Here is a 25,976-nt window from a genome sequence, read left to right as displayed (position 1 = left end):
TTATTGACCCCTTCCACACAAATGAATAAAATCCCATATTTTCTGCTTTGAACTGGAATATATGGCAGTGTGGACTCAAGATAACCTAGTTCAAAGCAGATATTGTGGGATTTTCTGCCTTGATATTCTGGATTATATGGCTGTGTGGAAGGGCCCACTGTCTTTTCGAGTACGTTACAGCTTCTCATGATGTGGCCAAAGTATGACAGCTTCAGTTTAGGCCTTTTAAGCTAGAGAGAAGCTTGATTTGTTCTAGAATTCGTTTATTTACGGGGGGGTTTTTAGCATCTGCAGTAATTGCAGTCTCAGCTGAGTTGATTTTCTTCTTATCAACATTCTTTCCTGTTTGGCTCTTGCAACCATATATAGAACTCAGGAATACAGTAGCATAGACCATGATAACTTTAGAATTTGGTTATATATCTTGACCTTGTGCAGTTCTTTTATTAGCTGTCCTTTCAGGACCTAAGGTGCATCTACACTGTTGAATTAATGCAGTTGGACACCACTGTAACTGTAATGGCTCACTGCTATGGAATTCTTGGATCTGTAAAATGGTGAAGCACCAGCACTCTTTGAGAGAAAAGGCTCAAAGAGAACTTGTAAAATGACATCATCCATGTTTCCATAACATTGAGCCATAATGTCATGTATCATGTTCCACAGTTGATGGTGGTTGGTGGTGTCAAGCCTGGTAGTTGGTGATGGAAGAGGTTAATGTCAGTCCTAGTTCTAAAGGGCAGAGTAATCTGTAAGTAAGAATTTGCAGGCGAAAGCAATTAAGAGTGGAGGCATGCAAGAGATAGGTTGTAGCTGGGTTGAACTAGTTACAAGGAGCTAGCCTAGAGACTGATCTTCGGGGAGAAAACATATTTGTCCTATCTGGCTGTGGATGCTGCTGGTTTTCCCCCCAGGCTTGTGGATTTTTGGTATCCTGGCCTGTCTCCTGAACTCTTTGAACCCTGGAACCTTGAATCTCTGGACTGGCTATTGACTACGGTATAGACTATTGATCCTTGGACTTTACTCATTGAACTCTCGGCATTTGACTACTGGACTGAATATTTGACTACAGTGTTTATCTGAACCTGCATTGGCATTTGCTCTCAGTCTTTGTTTTATATTCTGTGTGGCTGAATGCTATCTTTATGTTTTGTATTTGGACTATGAAACCAGACAGCAAGTGCTGCTTAATTAAACTGTTTGACACAAGCTGGATATTTGTTTGGTTCACCTCTGCCTGTGTCCTGGCAGAGCCCTGGCTTTGTGACACGTAATAGTTAAAGTGGTTTCATACTGTATTGATTCAGCAGTGTAGATATAGCCCTGTTTTTTCTGATTTCTTGATTGATCTCCATTTTGATCAGTGATTGAGTGTAGGGATGAAAATCTTGAATTTTTCCATTTTTTCAGCATCTACATTAAATTTAAGTGAATCATCTGTGGTTGTTATTTTTGGCTTTCTTAATATTTAGCAGTAAACCTATCTTAGCACTTTCTTTCTTCCTTGACTTTCTTCATTGATCATTCCAAGTCTTTACTGTTTTCTACTATTATTATGATATCATCTACAAATTTTAAACTGTGCAAAAGTTTTCTTTTTCATGTCAGGAGCAACTTGAGAAACTGCAAGTCGCTTCTGGTGTGAGAGAATTGGCTGTGTGCTAGGATGTTGCCCAGGGTACATCCTGTGGGAGGCTTCTTTCATGTTCCCGCATGAGAAGCTGGAGCTGACAGACAGGAGCTCACCCCACTCCCCAGATTTAAACTGCGACCTCTCGGTCAGCAGTCCTGCCACCACCGGGGGCTCCAATTGTGCAATTATTCAGATACATGCTATTGATATGATTCTGACTTATATCCTAATGCTCAGTATGAGTGCATGTAAGGTTGTCTATGTATATGTTTCTTTCTTTTGTTCCCTAGGAAAAATCTTGCTTTTCTTTTAAACAAGATTCTAATATAGAATGTAACTAAGGGATTTTTAGTGTTAGCAGAATAATTACAAGTTTTAGATTTATACAACACCTCTGCCTTTTTCTGGAACTGAAAGACCAGAAGAACTTATTACCAAGATTGTGTGTTTTGCTGTGGAGAGCGGCACTATTTTAATCAAATGAAACTAGTTTCTCTCTGTGTTGCTTTTACTATTTTGAGCAGCTTTCCAAAGGTGATATTGTCTGCCCATGTCCTCTTTGGATTAATCTTGCCTTTTGTGTGTGGAAATGGCAACTTCACAGCTATGATTACACCCCTGCTCCTAGTAATGCACATTCTGATATGGATAGCTCTTGTCAAAAGAACCCCTAGTAGCCTTAATCTTTTTATGAAATCACTTTAAAGAATGTCAGCATCTTATTTTAATCTCTTCCCTTCTCAGACATAACAATTACAAGAAAGTATAGAGTGAAATGATACCTGTGGACCTCAATGTGACACATTAGTCAGCCTCTTTTTTTATTGAGATTCGGCCTATTCTATTTCAGTGGATCAAATCCAGGGATGAACAATGTTTGCATCTAACCCTACTGAGTTATCCCTTTTGTGTGTGTGTTTGTTTCCTTGTTGGTCATGCAGAGGCATGGCTATACATTTTTGAGATGCCGATACTTGTAATATTTTAATATTCTCCATAAGCCATGGTTTCCTTAGAGGGACAAAAACTGCAGAGAACTACATTGATTCATCTCTTTCTTCCTTCTTGCCTTTTGCTATGGCTAACGTATGACAGCCTCTGTTTAGTCATCTTGGCTTCTAGGTAGAACTCAGGCCTGATTTGTCCTGGGACTCACTAATTCATCTATTTAGCATCCACAGGATCTTCAACATTCTCCTCCAGCACCACAGCTCAATGACCTGATTTTATTCCTACCATGTTAATGTACTATCCAGCTTTCACAACCATACATGGGAGTGAGGAATATGATGGCATGGACTACCCTAAATTTAGTTAGGCCTCTTCTACACTGCCATATATCCCAGGATCTGATCCCTGATTATCTGATTTAAACTGCATTATACGAGTCTTCACTGCCAGATAATCTGGAATAATAAAATAATCTGGGATCACATCTTGAAATATAGAGGTAGTGTGGAAGGTGTCTTGGGGCGATTCTACACTGTCATATAATTCAGAATATCAAGGCAGATAATCCACATCATCTGCTTTGAACTGGATTACCTGAGCCTGCTATATAATCCAATTCAAAGTAGATAATCTGGATTTTATATGGCAATCTAAAAATGAGGAAGTAACCATAAAATTGAGGAAGTATCCAAGGACTCGTCGTCACAGTGGATGATGAAGCAGCAGCTCCCCCTGTGGCTGGAATCGAGCATACCCTCAGGAAGCTGGAGAAGGTGAAATTGCCTCTGTGTCTCTGTCTCTATGTTCATATGGCATTGAATGTTTGCCTTGTATGTGTACATTGTGATCCGCCCTGAGTCCCCTTCAGGGTGAGAAGGGCGGAATATAAATACTGTAAATAAATGTGAAGGGGTCTTTGTAATCAGCTTGAGGGTTGGTAGCAAACAAAGCATACTTAACTGGAGATTCAGGTGAGACAAATCATCTCAGTCAGGCCTCTTCTATGCTGCCATATAAATCCAGATTATCTACTTTGAACTGGATTATATGGCAGTGTAGACTCTGATAATCCAGTTTAGAGCAGATAATGTGGATTATCTGCTTTGATAATCTGATTTATATGGCTCTTTACAATTGGCCATAGAAATAAAGAGAAATACCTGGCTCACAGCTAGATGTCACTTCAGCTGGCAGCTCCATTCCCTTTCACTTGCATGTTACCTTGAAATTATTTTGTTCTAAAGAAATGACTCATCTCCTGTGTCATTTTGATTAGTCATAATTAGAGAAATGTTTAGAGAACATTACTTATGCATAGACCCATTATGGGGAGTCATTTTTATTTATTAATTAATTTATTAAAATATTTATTTACATGCATACATACTCCTAGAAGGGAAAATAGTTGGCTGACCAGCGGAATTCGAGACAGGAAACAATTAGGGCCGACTAACACCTCCCAACAAACAATTCCCCCAGGCAGGAAGAAGCCAGGCTTTGAAGCTGCAAGGCCATTAAATGTTAATCAAGCTGGCCAATTGCAACATCCATACTTGCTTCAAAGATACAAAAGTTCTTTTTCTCACCCCGGACATTCCACAAATATATAAATCCCACTTGCCTAGTTTCCAACAGACCTCACAACCTCTGAGGATGCCTGCCATAGATGTGGGTGAAACGTCAGACGAGAATGCTTCTGGAATGTGGCCATACAGCCCAGAAAACTCACAGCAACCCAGTGATTCTGGCCATGAAAGCCTTTGACAACACGTGGGCACTTTTGTTGGGAACTTCAACTCCAAGGAATTTTCCCTCATCGCTACTTTTCTACTGTCATTTCACATTCCATAAAAGTGGCTTTTTTACGTAAAGGAAAGGCAGTGTTGTTGTTTTTTGCCTTCTCAACATTATGTGTTGAGGATGCAAGTCTCATGTGTGCCATGTAGAATTGGTTATAATTGCATCATTCTGACTTTTTGTAACACTTTGATAAATAAAGGAAATGATTCTCTCTGGAACTGATAATACGTTTTCCAGCAGAGAAAGAGATTGGATCTGTTGTCAGAGAATGAGGTATCTTTAGAGATAATGGCATAAATATAACAGAGTGGCAATAGATAATGCTTTATTTTTCTAATTTATGGATGTAATAATGAAAATAGAATGAGTACTCATGACATGACAGTTTTAATAAACGTGGAAATTCAACAATTAACATAAAATTGGTAATTATCTACACCATGGATAAATTACTATAAAAGCTAGGATGTAAAGCAGTCTCAGAAACAAAGGTTTTAGAAAAGCAACCAAGTCTTGATACAAAAGAGGAGTACTGTACACAAGCAATGGATCTAAGAAATATTAAGGTGAAGGTTAAGGTTTTCCTCTGACATTGTCTAGTCGTGTCCGACTCTGGGGGTTGGTGCTCATCTCCATTTCTAAGCCGAAGAGCCAGCGTTGTCCGTAGACACCTCCAAAGTCATGTGGCAAGCATGACTGCATGGAGCGCCTTTACCTTCCCACCAGAGTGATACCTATTGATCTACTCACATTCGCATGTTTCGCTAGGTTAGCAGAAGCTGGGGCTAACAACAGGAGCTTACTCTGCTCCCTGGATTTGAACTGCTGACCTTTCAATCAGGAAGTTCGGCAGCTCAGCGGTTTAACCAACTGTACCACCGGGGGCTGAATCTGGAGTTGTTTGGAAATATACTTTCATCAAGCTAAAAAGTACTATTGAAGTTTTGGTTTATATTTCTTTCACTGAGGGGAAAAACACTTTGGTTTGAAATTTTCAGTATTCTTTGCCATGGAAAAAAGTTAGGATGTAGTCAGCTCTACACATTTATGAATTTCACTTTTGCTGATTTGATTATTTGTGGATTATTTAATATGTCCTGTCTGGAAATCTCAAGTTTTTCTAACATAACTCTGATCAACATTGGATGAAGTTGATCATAGAGACGGAGGATATAAAATGAAGTTCTAAGCCAGTGGTTCTTAACGTGTGGGTCCCCAGGTGTTTTGGCCTACAATTCCCAGAAATCCCATCCGGTTTACCAGCTGTTAGGATTTCTGAGAGTTGAAAGCCAAAACATCTGGATGCCACAGGTTGAGAACCGCTGTTCAAAGCTGATCCAATAGGGAATTACTAGCACTACTCTATTCTGCTTTGGACAGAAATCACCTGGAATAGTGTCAGAGTTTGGACACCACAATTGAAGGATAGTGACAATCTGGAATATGTCCAGAGAAAGGTGAACAAAATAGTAAAAAGTCAGGAAACCGAGCCTTATAGGGAATGTCTTAGGGAGTTGGGTGTGTTTAGCTTGGAGAAAAGAAGGTTAAGAGATGACATGATAGCCATGTTTACATATTGAAAGATTGTCATCTTGAATAGGGAAGAAGGTTGCCTTCTGCTGCTCCAGAGATTAGGACATGGAACAATGGCTTCAAACTGCAGGAAAAACAGATTCCACCTAAATATTAGGAAAAGTGTCATTATGGTGAGAGCTGTTTGACAGTGGAATATACTGCCTCGGAATGGCTCGGAGTCTCCACTGAAGGTTTTGACATCTGTTGGATATGCTTTGATTCCTTCATGGTAGGCTGTTGGACTGGATGCCATTCTGGTATCTTCCAACTCTGTGTTTCTATACTTCTTGGACATCTGTGAATGTGAGAGCTGAAAGCAGACCCAGAGCAGTACAGCTCGGCAAATATTTCCACATCCAAGATGGAAAATATCAGAGAATATATTTCAAACTGGAATACCATGAAATTGACCACTAGAGGAGAGATATCTCTGAGGGAATAGTTAAAACCTCATGGGTTCATAGAACTGCTAAAGACTCCAATTGCTGACAGCTAAAACATCCTAGAGAGGTGGCCATCCAAACTCTCTTTCAAAATATCCAAGGTGAAAGAGTCCATCACTTTCTGAAATGGTTCATTCTACTGTTGATGGCTTTCATAGTGAAGACATTTCTCCTAATGCTTGGTGAAAACCTCCCTGACAGTAAGAACTGTTTAACAATTGAATAGAATGCCTTGGGAGTGGTGAACTTCTTTTCTTTTGTGATTTGTAAGTAGAGGTTGGGTGGCCATCTTTCAAGAGAGCTGGACTTTTGAATTCAAGAATGGCAGGTGGTTGGACTAGCCTTTCTTTATCTGAATCTACAATTTCATGATTCTGTGACACAGTGTTTTTGGAGTGGAGCTGCCAGAATTTCTTACCATTCCCTATGAAGGATAGGATATGGAGGATAACAATTTCTCCAGGCCCACATGATTCTTAATCATGAACTATTGTTTTAAAAGAATGTCTCAAATGATATCTTGGCTCATGAGGATTTGGACTTCTCCTCATGAGGAATGACGACCTGAGATAATGTATCAAAGTCTTCCCAGACATGGTGATTTCCAGTTGTATTTGACTACAGCTTCTATTTTCTCTAAGCAGTGGATGGTGAAATTCTCATAGTTTTTGTTGAAGTAACTTTTGAAAGCTCTTCAAAAATTAATCAGGCAGTTTGTGGGGAAGTCAGTCACTTTATTTATATCCTACCTTTCCCCAAGAATGGGACTCTGGGAAGTCATCTCTTCTCTCTCCTCAATTTCCTGTCTATCAATTTAGTTTCATCTCCTCACTCATCATCCTCTTCTCAATTTCAGTCATCCTGTGTTGCACAGGAGCCGGATGTGTGTGAGAAATACATGCTCAGATTTCCCCATGGCAATGCAGAACTGACTGCACCAAGTTGTTGTTTTGATGATGATCCAAATTAATCTTGACATTTCTTATGTTTTTTTCACTAGTGTGCCTTGTTTTGAATAATCTGTCAAGAGCTGAAAAGGTTGTCTGAAATGCTGAACAACAGATTTCAGAGCCAGTGTGGTGTAGTGGTTTGAGTGCTGGACTAACGCTCTGAAGAACAGGGTTCAAATGCCGTTCGACCATCTGGTGACTTTGTGCAGGTCACAGTCTCTCAGCTACAGGGCCCTTCCACATAGTCATATAACCCAGAATATCAAGGCAGGTAACCCACAGTATCTGCTTGGAACTGGATTATCTGAGTCTGCACTGCCAGATAATTTAATTCAATGTGGATTTTATATAGCTCTGTGGAAGGGGCCTCAAAGGAAGGCAACCTGGGATCAAATCCTGGGATATAGGGCCAGTCTGGAAGGGCCCTAATTCCAAGGAAGGGAGTATTTTCAGGGAAAGTTCGCCACCTTAAAAACATGTTTGTGTTCCTGAACCACAGCACTGCAAACTGCTTTTGAGCAGAGTCCAGTGGTCATGTCCTTTCCTCTCCCCAAAGCCTTTCAAATATCAGGGCATAACAGGAGAGGAAGGTCAACATGGAAACACACTTTACTAACTCAGGTGGGAGCATCCATTACTGTAAGACAGCACATTAATTCTTCCTTTTATTGCTGCTCTGGGATGGATGGGAGTTCTCTTACTACTGAAACTCTACTGGGAATGGGTTCCAACAGTTAGATGCCTGGGTTGTTGTATGTATTCCGGGCTGTATGGCTATGTTCTAGAAGTATTCTCTCCTGACGTTTCGCCCACATCTATGGCAGGCATCCTCAGAGGTTGTGAGGCTTGAATTGGATGCCTGTTTGTGATTCCTCTGGCAATAGAGCCACTGGCCACATCTAATATGGTACTACAGTACTGCCTCTCTGAACATCTCTGCTATGTAGCTAATAATTGTTGGGAATCATCCTGGACTACTCAAGTCTAGATGTAGTTAGATAGATGATAGAGTTAGATTGAGGGAATCCTTTCCCTGTTTCCAAAGCATGCCTAGATAGGCTTTACTGTGTTTCACTCTATCCTGTTTATGTCACATCCCTTACTTTGAACTTAGTAGAAATGTGAATCTCTAGGGACACTAACTTCTCATTGGTCAGAATGTCTTTTATGGCCCCAATAAACTGGACCATGAGGTTGGAACCATTTTGGTTCATTCTTCTCCCTTTGTTCTTCTAGCTAACAAGAAGCATTTTGCTGTCTCTCCTGGCAAGATGTAACTATTTAGATGTTTGTTATTTTTCCTTTCTTAATTTTCCTTAGAAACCAGTCTAGAGTAGACTAGACAGCTTCCAAGCCTTTCTATCTACAATGGAGTTCTTTTTACCTGAATAAATACTTTTTGAACTTTTACTGAGACTCTGTAGTCCATTGCCATCCTAAATGGTCAAAGGCTTCTCTTGCTCACCCCGTGTAAGTAACTGCTGCATTTAAAAGCTTTGCTTTTGCTACTCTGCTGATTTTTTGTGGAATCTCCCCCAGAGAGGGTTAAATTGAGTCTAACCGCTCAGAGATTACCACAACAATAATAATATACTCTATATTCTGCTCTATTTCCCCGAGGGTACTCAAATGTGCATATATGGCAAACAATCAGTGCAGTTATACAATTGACAAAGACAGAACAGTACATAAACAGAGGCAGGCTGCCCTTTTCTTTCCATCTCCGGCATCTGGAGGCTGTGCTTAACTTGACCATGTGGAGGTGCTGTTGCTCCATTCTTCCCTGCTGAGGAGCTTTGTTGTTCCTGATCAGACCGCCAGTATGTTTTCCAGGGACGCTTTTTCCCTCCCTGCTAAAAGCGGTACCTATTTATCTACTCACATTGCTGTTTTCACAGCAGAAGTAGGTAGAAGCTAGGCTGATGGTGTAGGCTCACCCCATCAGCGGCTTGAAGTGCTCACCTTCCAGTCAGCAAGATCTTCTATAGCTGGTGGTTAACCTGCTGTGCTAAGTATTTTGGGTCCTTGGTATCTGTTGATTTTTAGTTCCTGGACACTCCCACAGATGGCAAAATCTATGGATGCTTGTCCCATTATGTACAGTGGCATGATACAATGTTGTCTCTTATATAAAATGGCAAACTCGAGATATGCCTCAAGGAAGGCGGGAGGAATATTTTCAAGCCATTTATGGTTGAGTCTAAGGATTCTGAATGTGTGATGTAGGACCACTGCACATTCACCTTCCTTATCTTCTCCCTTTCTCTTTCTTTAACTCTTAGCCCTGCTTCCCAGACAACCCTGAGACTATGTTTGGATTATATTATCACCATATTAAAGGTTTTGAAGTCCTTTCAAGTTGATGAGGCTTGCTTCTGAATTGACAGGATTGCTGAGTTTCTTTTTTGTTGACCTGTTGGTCTGTCATTGTGATCCACACAATTATGATCTCCTAAAGATTAGGTGATTATTAAGAATATTATTATGATTACAATGGTTATTTAGATTGGCAATAAGAGTGGAGGTCACAACTTGATTGCAAAAAGAGACAGGGATTAGTAAAACAATGTATGATAAAGAGAATTTAGGAAACTTTCTCTTTGATTGGAACAGTTAGTTTGTTGTTTGAACTTCTAACTCTTGTGTATTTTTAAAAGCAGTGGTTTGGTGAGTGGTTAAAATAGAACTGAGAAGTTTGTTTCTCAAGCTCAAAAACGTATTTGTGTGTAATATTAAACCCATATTGTAAAAAACAGTGCTAAAAGAGACCTTTGAAACAGAGCTAGGAAAAAGGTTTTGTTGAAGGCTTTCATGGCCGGAATCACTGTGTTGCTGTGAGCTTTCCAGGCTGTTTGGCCATGTTCCAGAATTATTCTCTCCTGACGTTTCATTTAGATTTTTTTTCTATTCAAAGCATAGTTTGGAAGGCTTTCTCTGATTGGACTACAACTTCTATGTGTTGTTTAAAAAGTATTAAAAACAGCTATGGAAATTGTCTTTTTTCCTTTAGATGCAAAGTTTAAAAGACTTACATTCCCCAGAGAAATAACACTATATAACACAATTTTTGTTCCTGGGTTACAAATGTCATTTTTTAATTGGTTGTATCATTGGAAATATAGAAAAAGTTTATTAAACTGCCAAAACTTTGGTTTTATTGGACATCCTGCAGTACATTTTGATAAAGTTTTTCAATGAATATCTCATAGAGTCTCCACCAATTCAACATAGTTTGTGGCAGCCACAAAAATGAAGTTTCTGGAGTTTAACAACTACTTTCTAAGTAACTACTGCAGATTTAAACAACACTTTAAGACCAGGAACAGAACATTTTTCATGCAGAATTATGAAAACATAGATTGAAAGAGACCACAAGGACCATCCAGTCCACACACAATCCCAACAGGTGGTCATTTAAAAACATCATACTCCAAGACAATATATTCCAGCTGTTACTATCAGGATGGCTTTCCTAGCATTTAGGTGGAATTTATTTTCCACATCTAAATACATTCCATGTGTATATGCAATACATCTTTAAATGCATCTATTTTTCCTATATGCACTGATCAAGGGTAGCTCATGTTTAATGTGCCATGCTTAATGACATCACAAGGACTCACTCTATGACATCACAGAAGACTATGTTTCTGTGACATCATTAAGGTCTGTGACATAATTAGAGACCAAGCCTAGGGCTCTGAAATCTTGGCATACTGCTTGCCCTGACCTAGCAAAACCACATCTCCAGGTGCCTGGTCAATATGTAAAGTTCATGTTGATGTTAGCCTTCAAGAAAATCAATAGGTCCCTGCAGGAGTGCGTCATATTGGTTGCTTCTAATGACTTCTTCTGAATCTTTTTTGTTCTGATTAAATACAATTGATTGCTCACATAAAGTGTTCTTATTAAAGAAGCTGAAGTCTTTAAATAGATCTATTTAGTGGATTTAAAAAACAATTTCTGGTTTACTGCAGTCAAGATTGCTATTATTTCCACTTTACCACCACCCTTCATGATTCATTTATAGAATCTGTCCAGCCTGGCCATTGATCAAGATGGTTGTTCTGCCATCTTGTGTTTCAGACCTGCAACGACAAGATACAAAACACAAATTTGTAGCTAGTTATACAGCATTAAAGAGCAGACTGGGGTTTTTGTTTAGTATGGAAAGAACTTTAGTAGGATCAAGTAAAGGTCCATCATTCAAGTTTCCTTTCATGCTACTTACCATATACACTCATATATAAGCCAACCTCATGTATAATTCGAGGGTGAGTTCTGGGGCCAAAATTATGAATTTTGATACAACCAATGAATAAGTCACTTGAACTACTCTTTTCCATTATATGGCATCATGGAATTTGAAGTTTAGAGAATAGCATATCAACCTATAAATAATAAATAATAATTATTATTTATATTGTGCTTTATCTCCCCGGAGGGACTCAGAGCTGATTACAGAACACATACAAGGCAAACATTCATTGCCTTTTACACAACAACATATAATGCACACACAGAGGTAAAGGTCTGAAGACTTGGATGTTTCGGCAGGCCTTCGGAGATAGCCATTAATTAATCAGCTCCAGTGGGTTTTTAATAATTTATCCTGTTTTTATTACGGTCTTACCATTTATGTGTTTTAAATGAAATTTTTATCTTCTATTGTTGTTTATATTGATATATTGTATTATTGTTTTATCTTTTTATATTGTGATTTATTGTGTTGCTTATATTTTGTTCTTATGTTGTGTGGCCACTGCCCCATGTAAGCCGCCCCGAGTCCCCGTGGGGAGATGGTGGCGGGATATAAATAAATAATAATAATAATAATAATAATTATTATTATTATTATTATTATTATTATTATTATGTCTTCCCTCTTTTTTATCTCTGGCATCTGGAGGCAATGTTCAACACTGGCCATGGAGAGGTGCTCTTGTTCCAGTTTTCCATGTCAAGGAGTCTGTTATGGTAGACATCTCCGATCGTTTTGACGGCATGTTTTGCTTATCTGCATGGGGTGCCCTTTTACCTTCCCGTCGACGTCGTACCTATTGATCAACTCGCATTACATGCGTTCGAACTGCTAGGTTGGCAGAAGCTAGGGCTGACAGTCGAGAGCTCACCCCGACTCACAGCTTTGATCTGGCAACCCTTCGGTTGACAGATTTCCTGCAGCTAGCGGTTTAACCCGCTACACTACTGTGGCCTCAGAAAACTACCCTAAAACAGTGGTTCTAAATCTGTGGGTCCCCAAATGTTTTTGGCCTTCAACTCCCAGTAACAGCTGGTAAAATGGCTGGGATTTCTGGGAGTTGTAGGCCAAAACACCTGGGGACCCACAGGTTGAGAACCACTGCCCTAAAAGAACCACATCTCATCTGAGTCCGGACGCTAAGCAGGATCAGCCCTGGTTAGTTTTTTGTATGGGAGACTTTTGAGGAATACCAAGTGCAGTAAGCTATATTTCAGAAGAAGGAGCTGGCAAAACCACCTCTGAGTATGCCTTGGCTTAAAATCCCTATGAAAAATCTGTGGGATGACCAGGCCAAGAGGTGACCTGAACACACACACTAATTTTTAGACCTGTCGGATGCAGTTTAGTCTTCAACCACTTAAAGTTTGTTTAAAAGAAATCTTTTGGTTTTCATTTTGTTTGATATTGTCTTTTAAAACTATCTATTTCCATTAAGAGAGGAATGTCTAGATTGTCTATCCTTGAGTCAATTGAGGCAGTTTGGAAGGATGTATGGTTGCTGGATCTGAGGGTATCAACTTATATAAACAGGAGAATTGATGGGCTTTTAAGCAGGGAGAAAAAGTTGTAGGCAAAAACCATAAAGAAAAAAGTTTGATTTTTTTGTGGGCAAGGTGACTTCAAAGTTTGTTTATTCTCAGCTGATGACAGGTCTTAATGGCTCAGAATGAAGGTGTTAATTGCATTTTGTGCTTGCATAACATTGCCACTCATATAAACAAAAAAAACAAAAGAACCAGGAAGTGTTGTGGAAGGCTTTCATGGCTGGAATCACTGGGTTGCTTTGAGTTTTCTGTGCTGTATGGCCATGTTCCAGAAGCATTCTCTCCTGATGTTTCTCCCACATCTATGGCAGGCATTCTCAGAGGTTGCAAGGTCTGTTGGAAAGTGGGTTTGGTCCCCATGTGAGCTGCCCTGAGTCCCTTGCGGGAGATGGGGCAGGATCTAAGAATAAAGTAGTAGTAGTAGTAGTAGTAGTTGTTGTTATTATTATTTATATACCTGTGGAAAGTCCAGGTTGGGAGAAAGAACTCTTGTCTGTTTGAGGCAAGTGTTAATGTTGCAAATGGCCAGCCAGTATTTAAAAAACCTCTAAAATCAGGACAGTAAATAAAGAACAACATTCAGAAAACAGGAATTCCAGACAAGAAACAATCAGGGCCAGCTAACACCTCCCAACAAAGGATTCCCTCAGGCAAGAAGCAGCCAGGCTTTGAATCAAAAAGGCTATTAAATGTTAATGAAGCTGTCCATTGGCAACAGTCACACTTGCCTCAAACAGACAAGAGTTCTTTGTCGAAACCTGAACTTTCCACAGATATATAAACCCCACTTGCCTAGTTTCCAACAGACCTCACAACCTCTGAGGATGCCTGCCATAGATGTGGGTGAAACGTCAGGAGAGAATGCTTCTGGAACATGGCCATACAGCCTGGAAAACTCACAGTAACCCAAAAATCAGGAAGATCTGAGGCTGGGGAGAGGAAATTACAAGACCCATTCACACTAGACCAATGTTTCCAACCTGTGAGTCTCCAGATGTTCTGTCCTACAACTCTCAGAAATCCCAGCCAGTGTACCAGCTGTTAGGATTTCTGGGAGTTGAAGGCCAAAACATCTGGGGACCCACAGGTTGAGAACCACTGCAGTAGACAGTTATTGCAGTATGATTCCATGGGTATGGGATTATAGGATTTGCAGTTTGGCAGGCAAAAGGTACAACTTCTTCCTCCGCTACATGCTTCCCCTTAAACTGCAAATCCGCCCAGGATTTCATAGGAATAACTATGGCTATAGTGGAATGATAGCCTTATAAGTCTGGTGTATGAATCCCAGGGTTTGATAACATTAAGCCATGGCAATTCAAGTGGTCCCAGTTTGCATTCATTTTACAGTGTAGATGCACTGAAGATGCCAGAAGAAGTTCAGTTCTTTTCCCAACCGTTGCCTGATGCTCTGCTGTCACTTCTCAAGGCTCGGTACTCTAATTTTTTGGCCCTGGAATCTCAAGGGATGTGTTTGATGCTGACCTGGCGATCCTAGAAGAGCTCGAGACATTGCTAAGTCCATTTAATGTTTTTAAACAAACAGGGATTTTAAAATTGTGTGCTTTTTAAAAGATGGCCACATTTCTATTTAATAGCTCGCAGCAGCACAGTCTGTACTGCTCCATTAGAGGTAATTACAAGGGATTTAAAATATCTGTTGTGGGCTGGCAGTACATAATGCCCCCTTTGTACCAGGCACTGATTTGTAATTAGCATTCATCATCCACCTGTTCTTTTGTGATTCTCTGAAACTCCGTGGACATACGGGTGTGTGTGTGCGTGCGCACATGTATGCAGGAGGGGTCTCTCTGCCCAACAGCAACTATTTTTGAGGGAAGGGTGGCAACTCGTACAGCTGGTTTGACATGATTTGAGAATTGCCAGGCAGAATAAATATAGCTCACTGACCATATATTATGACTTTCCAAATGCTTGGATAAACACCAATTTTTTTAAAATCTCTATGCAGATTAGTATCCCTCTTGAGCCACAGATCTAGTCCCTTCAGTCACTACTTGCCTCTCAGGCTGGATCTACACTGCCATATAAAATCCAGATTATCTGCTTTGACCTGGATTATATGGCAGTGTAGACTAATATAATCCAGTTCACAATCTGGATTTTGTATGGCAGTGTAGAAGGGACCTCAGGCTGGATCTACACTGCCATATTTCTGAATACAGATTATCTGCTTCGGACTGGATTAGATGTGTCTGCACAGCCATATAATTCAGTTCAAATCAGTTCAGGGGCTGGGCTGTGGCGCAGGCTGGTGAGCAGCTGCTGCAATAAATCACTCTGACCATGAAGTCATGAGTTCGAGGTGAGCACCCGTCAATTAAAAATAAAATATAGCCCCTGCTCGTTGCTGATCTAGCAACCTGAAAGATAGTTGCATCTATCAAGTAGGAAATAAGGTACCACTTATAAAAGTGGGGAGGCAAGTTTAACTAATTTACAACGTTGGAATGAGGAAGTGAGGAAATGCCGTCAGAGTGGATGATGAAGCATCTGCTCCCCCCCTGTGGCCAGAATCTAACATCCCCTCAGGAGAAGGTTAAATTGCCTCTGCGTCTGTCTGTCTGTCTATCTCTGTCTTGATTCAATGTGTTGATGGGCATTGAATGTTTGCCCTATATGTATATATAATGTGATCCGCCCTGAGTCCCCTTCGGGGTGAGAAGGGCGGAATATAAATACTGTAAATAATAATAAATCAGATAACATGGTTTCAGAAACTTTGTTACATGGCAGTGTAGGTGGCGTCTCATATACTGTATATACTCTTGTATAAGTCTAGAAGTTTTAATTAAAAAATAAACTTCCCAAATGTGGATCGACTTTTCCATGGGAAAAGGAAGTGACCTGAGGCTGTTAGGAATTGTGGGAGTTGATGTCCAAAACACCTGGAGGGGCAAAGTTTGCCCGGACTGTGGCGCAGGCAGGAGAGCAAGCCAGCTGCAGTTAACTGCAATGAATCACTCTGACCAGGAGGTCATGAGTTCGAGGCCCGCTCGGAGCCTATGTTTGTTTATCTTTGTTCTATGTTAAAAGGCATTGAATGTTTGCCTATATGTGTAATGTGATCCCCCCTGAGTCCCCTTCGGGGTGAGAAGGGCAGAATATAAATGCTGTAAATAAATAAATAATATATATATATATATATATATATATATATATATATATATACACACACACACACACACACACACACACACACACACACATACATACACACACACACACACACACACACACACACATACACACCGTACCTTAACTCTTATTAAAAAGGGATTCATCCCATCTCTGAGTACAATAGCCAAAAGCAAGAGCTCTATCCAAGGAAAGCCTGAAAGAAGCATGGACTTCCTCTACTCATTTTGCCACAGCATTGCTTCTGGTCTTTTGGAATTACCTGGGCAGGAAAATGGCTCTTTAATGCCTGATAGGAATGCTGACAGATGTTAATGGTCCTACTCTATCTGGAACTAAGGATTCAGAGCTAACTGTTATTCTTGAGTGCTTATCAAATGATCATGTTCAAAGATGTAGAAATCTCCCCCACCACTCTTAACCGATCTTTCTTTCTCCTTTTCTCTCTACCTTGCAGAAGTATCGCTACCAAGATGACGATGCCCCACACGATCATAGTTTACCTCGTTTAACTCACGAAGTGAGAGGGCCAGAACTAGTTCACGTCTCTGAAAAGAATTTGTCGCAGATAGAAAACGTCCATGGATACGTCCTTCAGTCGCACATCTCACCATTGAAGGTTTGTAAAGGTTTTTCACTGACAACTCTCGGTAAAGATAATGATAGAAAGAGTGTGAATAGCTAAATATAGTTGTCTTATCTTAAAAATTGTTATTGCATGTCGCTTTGAGCAAACATTACTGTTTGGTTAAAGTACAGTTGAGGACTCTTTGAGGATTGGTGTATTGTTCTGTCTAGCCTTACCAGAAATTAACTCATCATTCTTTTACGTGAGGAAAGAGCACTGTCATTGTCACAATGAGGTTGTTATTGATAAGCAGTTTACATGTTGTTGCTTTTTCAGTTTATGTTTTGAAATATGAGTGCTGAGAGTTTTGTGGTAAAAAGGAGTCCTTTTTGTTGGTAATGCATTCACTTTTCTCTATATGGTTGCATAGTAACACTCTGCAAAATATATTCAGGTCCAGTGGCACAAGAAAAAAAATTGTATTTCCCCAAATAGAAAGTTGGTTCAATTTCAAGTGACTTCAGAATTGAGAGAACCTCAATGTAGTGCATGTGGCACCTCATTGCAACCAATAATCTCCTTCCTGGGCTTACCTGGCAACAGTAGTGCCATTCTGGTGCCATCACTTTGATTTCCCACAGTGCCACTTCAATATTGTGGGAATTTTAAATGGTTGCCTAACACCAGAGCTGAAAAGATAAAGCCCAGATCAAGTTTAGTCAATGGATGTTAGTAGATAGTGCCAAGATTGACAATTTGTATTCTACTGCCACACACTATAGATCATCAAGGGGGAATCTTGTGGGGTGTAGTAACTTCTATGGTGGAATACATTCCATGTTTTAGTCTGAACTTTCAAAGAGTGGGACCTACTTTGGAGAAAGTTTTTGGATAGCTTCTTTTGAACTATAACCTGGTATGGAGTCTCCATATCAGGACATGGAAGTCACAGCTGCCACTAACCTATGGCTAAAATTGAATGAAAAAGTGACTTAAGACTGTGTTGGACATTCAGAAGTTTATTGAGACACATCAGTTACTGTGAATGATAGGCAGTAGGAAGACATAGGGTTAGCCATCTCCTAGGGCTCCGAGGGGACATTTGCCCTTGCCTGCTACAGAGGAACATCTATCTGCTGTAGTGGGAACTCCTACATAGACACAGAGTTTGGGGTAGACCAGTTTTGGGGGCTTTTCTAGTCCTGGATTTTGGGAATATCTGATTTTCCTTTTAACCTGAGCCTTGTACCCATTCATACCTTGGAATATTCTTGGCCAACAACTACTATTTTGAGAGTCTGCTTGCTAAAGCAAAACTAGCCCAAGACTTTTTCTGTCTGAGTGGTCAAGATGGTTTTTACACCTTGGTCAACATACAGAACCTGACTAGGCTGTTGATTGACAGTGATGGCATGTGGATAAAAGGATGCACAAGCTGGACCATCTGGACACATAACTCCACATTCAGCAGGTTACATATAAGACCTATGGCAACTCAGGGGCACAAATGTCCCAGATTAACCTGACACATGTAGATCCACCCTCCTCTGACTTTGCTTAGTGCAGAGCAAAGTTGGGCTAAGGGCAAAAAAACTCTGGATCCTTATCAGAAGTTGCTGTGGATTTGGGGTGAATACTTGCAGACAAGTCACAAGTTGAACTTGCCCTATTTTGAAGCAAATGAAACTCTATGCATTATCACCTTGCTGGTGGTAGAGAGAGTTAATAAGAACACTGGATCCAAAATCTTAAATCACCTCATTTAATAACAAGACAAATTCTTGTCTCTTCATGAATGCCAAATTACCAGCAATATCCAGTTGTTTAGGGAAACATTATGTCCTACCTTTTGCATATCAGATGTCCTCTCGCAGAATCAAATTACCTTCCTTGCTTATGCTATAGTACAGAGGAAATTCAGAATAATTCCATTTGAAAGTGGTTTTGCAAGCCAACCAATGTTATTGACTGTGCCTTCAGATATGAATTAAAATACATTATTCTAAAACACTTCCTTCATGTCTTTGCCTTGATTTAACGCTAGATGGTGCAATTAGCCGAGAATCTCTTTTTTCCCCAGGAACTGTGAGCAGCAGCAGTTTCTAGAATCACCAGCTATAATTAAAGATATGGATGCATGGGATTGAAGGAGTATAATCAGAGAGCGGAAATAAATATTAGTTTAGTCAAGACTGCTTGATTTGCTTATTTCTGTTGAAAATATGTATACATTTTTTTGCCTCAGGCCCATCCACCATCAGGATATAAATGGGATATAAATGAATGTGCAAAATCAGAATATAGTGAGGTAGAACAAGCTAAGAGAGACTGCAGCAATTTGCTTTTGCCTGAACCTATTGGGAATAGTGAGCTTTCCTTACTGAGTTCCTTAAGTTTTAACTTCTTTTGCACTTTGGATTCAGGGCCCTTCTACACATGCCTAAAAATCCGGAAGAAACTGGGATAAATGACATTTAGGAAAAGTATGCATGGATCAGGTTAACAACTGTAAAACATGTGTTTATAAGGTGTGCATTTTCTCATGACTATCCCTGCAGTCATGGAAAATACGTTACTTCCTTCAGATCCCTGGTGTGGAGTTCTCCAGTTCATGTGTGTATTTTAAAAGCTCAAAACAGCTGATTTGGCTCTCAAAAAATGGAGCCACAGACACAGAGGTGGCTAAACAGAAGCACAATTGGAAAGCAATTACATTTAGATTGCTCTGCAACCATTCATTTGTTCTGATCTTTATTATATTAAACAGAGCTTGAATTCACAGTTGAGTGAAGAGAGAGAAAAATAAATCTGCTTTTGTGTACATTGGGATCTCTGTGTGAGCGCATATGATGTCCAGCGCATCTGGGAGATAATTTTTTCTAAAACGTATGCTGGATGTCCCCCATCTGCTCCTCCATCTTGCAGATTTGTAAAATCCACTACAAAAGAAGGTGTTAGGACAGCAGGTGGCCATTTTCCAGGACTGGCAAGTCTGTGTCTGGCCTTGCTGTCAGGTCCAGCGATGTTTAAACGTACTTATTTAACTGCATTTTGACACTGTCTGGAAGCATCCTCAGTTTGCAGTAATTGAAATCAACAAAGGAACAAATGGGGAAGTGGAAGGAAGAAGAAAAAACAGCACATTTTAAAAACAGCTAAAAAATAGGATACGTTGGGATTTTCCCAAGGATAAGTTGGGATTTCCCTGCCGAATTGGGAAATTCAGCGACAGATAATCAAATATCAGAGCTGTGGTGGCACAATGGGTTAAACCCTTGTGCTGGCTGAACTGCTGACCTGAAAGTTGGATTGTTGACCTGGAGGTTGCCAGTTCAAATCCATGAGATGGGGTGAGCTCCCATCTGTCAGGTCTAGCTTGCAGGGACATGAGAGAAACTTCCCAGCTATCACATCCGGGCATCCGCTGGGCAACATCTCTGTAGATGACCAATTATCTCACACCAGAAGTTACTTGCAATATGTTCTCAAGTCGCTTCTGAAATGATAAAAAAAATCAAATCACATCTCCATACAGAACAAAATACAGTGCAGCCAGCATATCCATGTGGGATACAGTCCTGCTCTTACCGTAGAAACTGAAAACAGGGGATAATAGTGATTTCTACTGAAATGAACAACTTCCATAGCATATCCTGGAGAAGCTAGAAAATTCTCAGAGAAGCATCCTCTTTAGAAATTGTGACTTCTGGCAGAAGCATACAATAGAACTGCCTGATGGACCCCAAAAATTCCCAGAGAAAACATCTTTCATCAGACGCATGTAGGTGAAATTGTGGGTACTAGTGTCGCGGGTACGGCAGTCATACTGTGTTCTTAAAGAACAGCCTGAAATTAATCTAAAAGTCAAAGCCCTGGCAAAATAACATGGTTTGTTTGCTTGGTAAAAGTTCTCTAAAGATGGAGCCAGCCTAGCTGGGGGTCACTACAGAAAAAAAACAACCTGTCATGGGTATTGGAGGGTTGCTGTGAAAGATCCCCAAATCCAAGCAGAACTGGAATCAGGTCTTTTTGACATCCTGATTCCATGTTATTCCTTCCTATTTCTCATTAGTGCTGTGCCTTCCTTTGGGATAGTAGCAGTGCAAAAATGTTTGAGGAGGGATTGGCACATCTGTAGCTCAGGGGGTTCTTCCTCAGCCTTTCTCATTTAACAATCACCCTGCCTAGATAAAGCAGGCGTCAAACACTCATTAAATGCTGTAAGCAACACCTGTCTCCCTCTCAGTAGAAAAGGCATCCAAGACTTGGAAACTTTGCCTTGCTTTCTGGAACTTTGGAATTGGACTTTGGCTATTATGTGCTTCCTGAGCTTTTCTTGGTTTGTCCAGCTACTTACTAACTACTGGACTGCTTATAACCCATAAATGTAATCTTCCTTCCAATTGCATTTAGATACACCTGTGCCTGCCCAGATATTTGTTGAACTGCAGCTCCCATCAGCTCTTGCTAGACAATAATGAGGAATGAGTGGAGTTACAGTCCAACAATATGAGGGGGTCTAATATTCCCCATCCCTTACTGAATGGGGGCAACTCTGCTGTGCATTTTACACTCAAATGCCCCAAATCAAAACATGTTAAAGCAACGGATTGAGGTATATGTTTGGAAGAAACTTCTGGAGAGCTTTGAAACAAAAATGTTTGATAGGGTCAGCAAAATTGCAAACAGCTCTGCTTCCTATTCACGTACAGCAGGCTTTGGTTTTGCATTCAACAGAAGGTGAAAAATTGTTGGGAGTGGGAAGGCGCATGATGTTTTTTTAAAACAAAGATCAAACTCTTTCAAGGAATGTCTTACAACTTCCTTACAATGTATCTGCAATTCAAATGTGCTCATTTATCCTGATCTCTCATCTCTCTCCATCTCTGATTGAAGCACCAGTCATTTTCTGTTCCTCCTGGGAATTGAGCTAATAATCAGTATTCATCATCGCATAACAGGAGGGAAAAAACTACATTTGCCAAAATGAGCCTTTAGGATTTGTAATTACTGGGTTGATGTTTGGTTTTATTTTCCTCCTATGAGTGTTATAAAAGGGGAGAAAATCTGAATATGTTCTGCACCTATGCAGAGGAATAATTTAAAAAGAACCAGGTGAAATGGCTTTCTTTTTTCAGCCCATTTGATATACTCTGTTTTGCCATAACAATAATATTTACTTTTGAAAAGCCTTTTTTTTTGGTAGGATCTACCCAAAGATCCTTTTACTACTGACTTCATAAATTCAGGATGGCATTTTCTGGCTAATATATCCAGGGGTTACACAAGGTGGTTGTTTTAGTGTAATCAAGATTTTGCATTTTTTCCAGATGTGGAAGTACCACAAAAATGGGCAAAATTTGGTCTGCATGTGCTTCCTCAGCATTTTGGAGGCTCTTGAGGATCAAAAATTGTACCTCCAAATGTCCTAAATAAGCTTGGGAGTATTTTGGCCATTTATTGGTTCCCCAATGTCATGTGAAGCCCAGAACAAAACTTTTTTAACAACCAGAAGTAAACTGGAAGTGACTTCACAGTATCCTAAACTGGGAAGCGTAGGCAGTTGTACCTTCTAGGAGGTTGCCAGATTCCTCTATTTTACTTGATGGTTGGGAAGCAACTGCATGGTAGTATAAAAGACAAGTACACAGCACTGCCTCATTATTAATCTGGTCTTGCTACAGAGGTGTGAATTCATGCTTGTAAAGGACTACTGGTGCCTCTAAATTGTATTGCAGTGTTTGCTTGTTAAGATGTGTTCAGATGAAATTTGCTATGCTCTTCTTTTGAGGCTGAAAAGGTCTTATGTGCCAAATGTCACCCTATGGGTTTCATGGCCAAGGAGGAACTCGGACCCTAGTCTCTAGAATTGTAGTCCTATGTTCAAGCCTCTGACTTTAAACTAAACATTTAAAGCAGCTACCCAAGTAGTTAGGGCCCAAATATCCTAAAGGTAACACATCTGGTTTGATCTTGGAAACTAAGCAGAGTTGGCCCTGGTTAATACTTGGATGTAAGATCTCCAACAAATACCGAGTGCGGTAGGCAATATTTCAGAGGAAGGAACTGGCAAAATCACTTTTCTCAGTATTCCTTGCCTGAAAAAAATCCTCTGAAATTCATGGTGTCACCATGAGTCAAAAGAGGACTTGACGGTACAAACACACACACTGGAGACATTGAGGATTTAACCTGTGACTTTTGGCATACAAAGCACATGCTCTGCAACTGAGCTCCAGGCTTCCATTACCACCCCCCTTATTACTGCTCTTCCCTCCAACATCAAAATGTAGTTTGTTTCTTTGTTATCTTGGACTCATGAATGATGGCTATTAGCTCAATTGAAGCTGCTGCACTTGGTATCTTGTTTATCATTCTGGCATATGACAGGTTTAAGAGATCTAATCGAATTGTTTCTGTCAGCAGACAATTTAATTGGTGTGTGGTGGTGGTGGGGATTCAGGATTTCAAAGCAAAGCACGGGAATGTAATTCTCCCCTCTCCCCCAAAGCGGTAACAGCTTATGACGGGCAACAGCAAAACAATATTGAACAGCGAGCTACCCACCCGTCATCTGTTGTCACATTTGCTGAAATATATATATTTTCCCCATCACAACTCTATCCAACTCCAAGGAAAATATGCTCAGGCTAGGAATGTGATTTGTTATTTCCAGTATCAAAGTATCTTCTCCGGTCATCTTCTTGGAAGGGGAAAAAAAGAACCCTTAGAACTTTGGGACTAATACACCCAAAAAGTATGTCTGTGTATCCCTCCTCCAGAAATTACCTCAAATAGAAATTATATCCAGTAAATAATTGAGGGAGAGCCATATGGCATAGTAACTTGAGGGTTGGAGCAGAAAATGTTCAGATCCTCACCCATTCATGAAAACCTACTGAGTAACCTTGAGCAAGTCATACTCTTTTCAGCCTCAGGAAAAGGTAAGGGCAACTCCCCTCTGAACTAATTCTGCCAGTGCAACCTTGTGATAAAAATCCAGATGACATTTACAATCATATAATTGTAGAGTTGGAAGAGACCACAAAGGCCATGCAGTCCAATCCGATGCAATGCAAGGAAACAGAAGCAAAGCAGGGAGACTCCTGGCAGATGGCCTCTGTTTAAACACCTCCAGAAACTCAAACCCCAGGGCAACATGCTCCACTGTTTCAACAGCTCTGCCAAGAAGTTCTTCCTAATGTTTAGGTGGAATTTCCTTTCTTGTAATCTGAATCCGTTGCTCCATGTCCAAGTCTCTAGAGCAGCTTGGCCCTCCTCAATATGACTTCTTTTCAAATATTTAAACATAGCTTTTACATCCCTCTTAACCTTCTCTTCTCCAATCTATGCTTATTCAACTCCCTAATCCATTCCTTGTTGGGCTTGGCATCCAAAATTTTTACCATGTTGGTTGTCCTTCTCTAGACATGTTCTAGCTTGTCAATATCCTTCTTGAATTATGGTGAGATCTTATTTTTTGTACATACCACTCATTGGAATTGGTGTTTCAGCCATGGTCTTGTAGCCTTCTAAAGTGCTTTGTTTATTGGAGACTTAGAAGTCAAAATCCCTCGTTTTTCTAAGGACACAAGGGCAGCTTATTGGAATGAAATCCTATGTTCCACCCAAAGTGAGATGTGCCAGGGACAGATAGCTACGGATGAATAGGATTTGAAAACCTCTAGTGCCACAGTGCAATGATGTGCTGTGCTTCTGCTCTCAGATTTTCCCCATCTCTCAGGGGGCTGAAACAAAAGGAATGATTAAAAACTTGGTAATTGACTTTGTGAAATGTTCTGCAGTTGATGATCAATCTGATGCTAAACAAGGGGAGGCGGAGGGCGGTAATGATGTTGTCAACATGTTTTAGCTTCAAAAGAGGACCCTTGTTTGTGCTGTAAATTGTGCCTTTGATCAATAGGTAATTAGACAGGAAGGAGGGAGGAAAACTGTTTAGTTTGTGTGTGTGTATATCTCTAGGTATGAAAGTGAGTGAATTCTGTATGAATTGTTGGACAAGATGAAGCAAGATAATTAATTGATGTGTCCCTGCCCTCTGAAAACACAAACATGGTGTGTGTGCACTGTTTACAAGTTGAGTTTGGCAGAGAATTTGACAGATTTGTGACTCCCACAATGACCAAAAAAGTTAGCTGTGACAGTATGTCAAATATACACCACTGCTAGCTAGAGATATTTAGCTGATATTCAGGAAAATCAAAAGTGACTGGGGATAGAAACGTTTTCTTAAATCTTTTACTAGAACAGGGATGTCAAACTCATTTTCACTGAAAGCAAAATCAGCATTATGTTGATTTCAAAGGAATGTTGAATCCAGGGATACAGATAGTCAACTATAATGTTTTATTATAGTGGTCAGTGCTTAGTTTTTATGCACTTCAGGTCCACAGATTTTATAGAACAACAATCCAATCTGTTGTCAAAGTCTTTCATGGCCAGGATCACAGGGTTGTTGTATGTTTTACGGGCTGTATGGCCATGTTCCAGAAGTATTCTCTCCTGGCGTTTCACCCACATCTATGGCAGGCATCCTCAGAGGTTGTGAGGTATGTTGGAAACTAGGCAAGTGGGGTTTATGTATCTATGGAAAGCCAACAATCCACTTTTGATTATTAGTCATGCAGACTGGGGATAATGGGAATTGCACCCAACAACACTTGTGGCTCTGAGGTTGGAGAAAAGTTAATAGACATTCTAAAGTCAGACATCATATCCACAAGCCCTGCATCTAAATTCAAGCCCCATTCTTCTGATGAAATAGAACAAACTGCAGCCTTCCACGTGTTACTGTATTTCAACTCTCATCAGCTCTCATTCTGATGTCTAATGGTGAGGAATACAAGAGTTGTAGTCCAGCATCTGGAGGGCCACCCAAAATGACATGGTGGGCCTGATTTAGTCACCAGGCCTTGAATTTGACAGATGTGTACTGGAACAATGTATGCGAGGATGTAGAGATTGGAGGCTTCTAGGAGGAGTAACACAGAATTGGTGTTTTGCAAAATCTGGGTAAAATCACTCCGCCAAAATAATTACTCATAGAATCTAGTTGTCTTATTCAC

At 40.2% G+C, this 25,976-nt stretch overlaps 1 protein-coding gene across 19 annotated transcripts in view; it reads left to right on the top strand.

Moving 5' to 3' along the window:
* The window catches only part of dlg2 (discs large MAGUK scaffold protein 2), a 1,295,060-nt gene that overhangs the window by 669,391 nt on the left and 599,693 nt on the right, over positions 1–25,976 (top strand). For all 19 annotated transcript variants that reach the window (XM_062977087.1, XM_062977095.1, XM_062977092.1 and 16 more), the window contains one exon: positions 16,780–16,941. In XM_062977087.1, coding sequence (XP_062833157.1) covers positions 16,780–16,941 — 162 coding nt within the window. The remainder of the gene's footprint in view (positions 1–16,779; positions 16,942–25,976) is intronic.

Source organism: Anolis carolinensis, chromosome 3 (assembly GCF_035594765.1).
Source record: "Anolis carolinensis isolate JA03-04 chromosome 3, rAnoCar3.1.pri, whole genome shotgun sequence".
Classification (NCBI taxonomy): Eukaryota; Metazoa; Chordata; class Lepidosauria; order Squamata; family Dactyloidae; genus Anolis; species Anolis carolinensis.
This window is presented reverse-complemented; position numbering and strand designations above follow the sequence as displayed.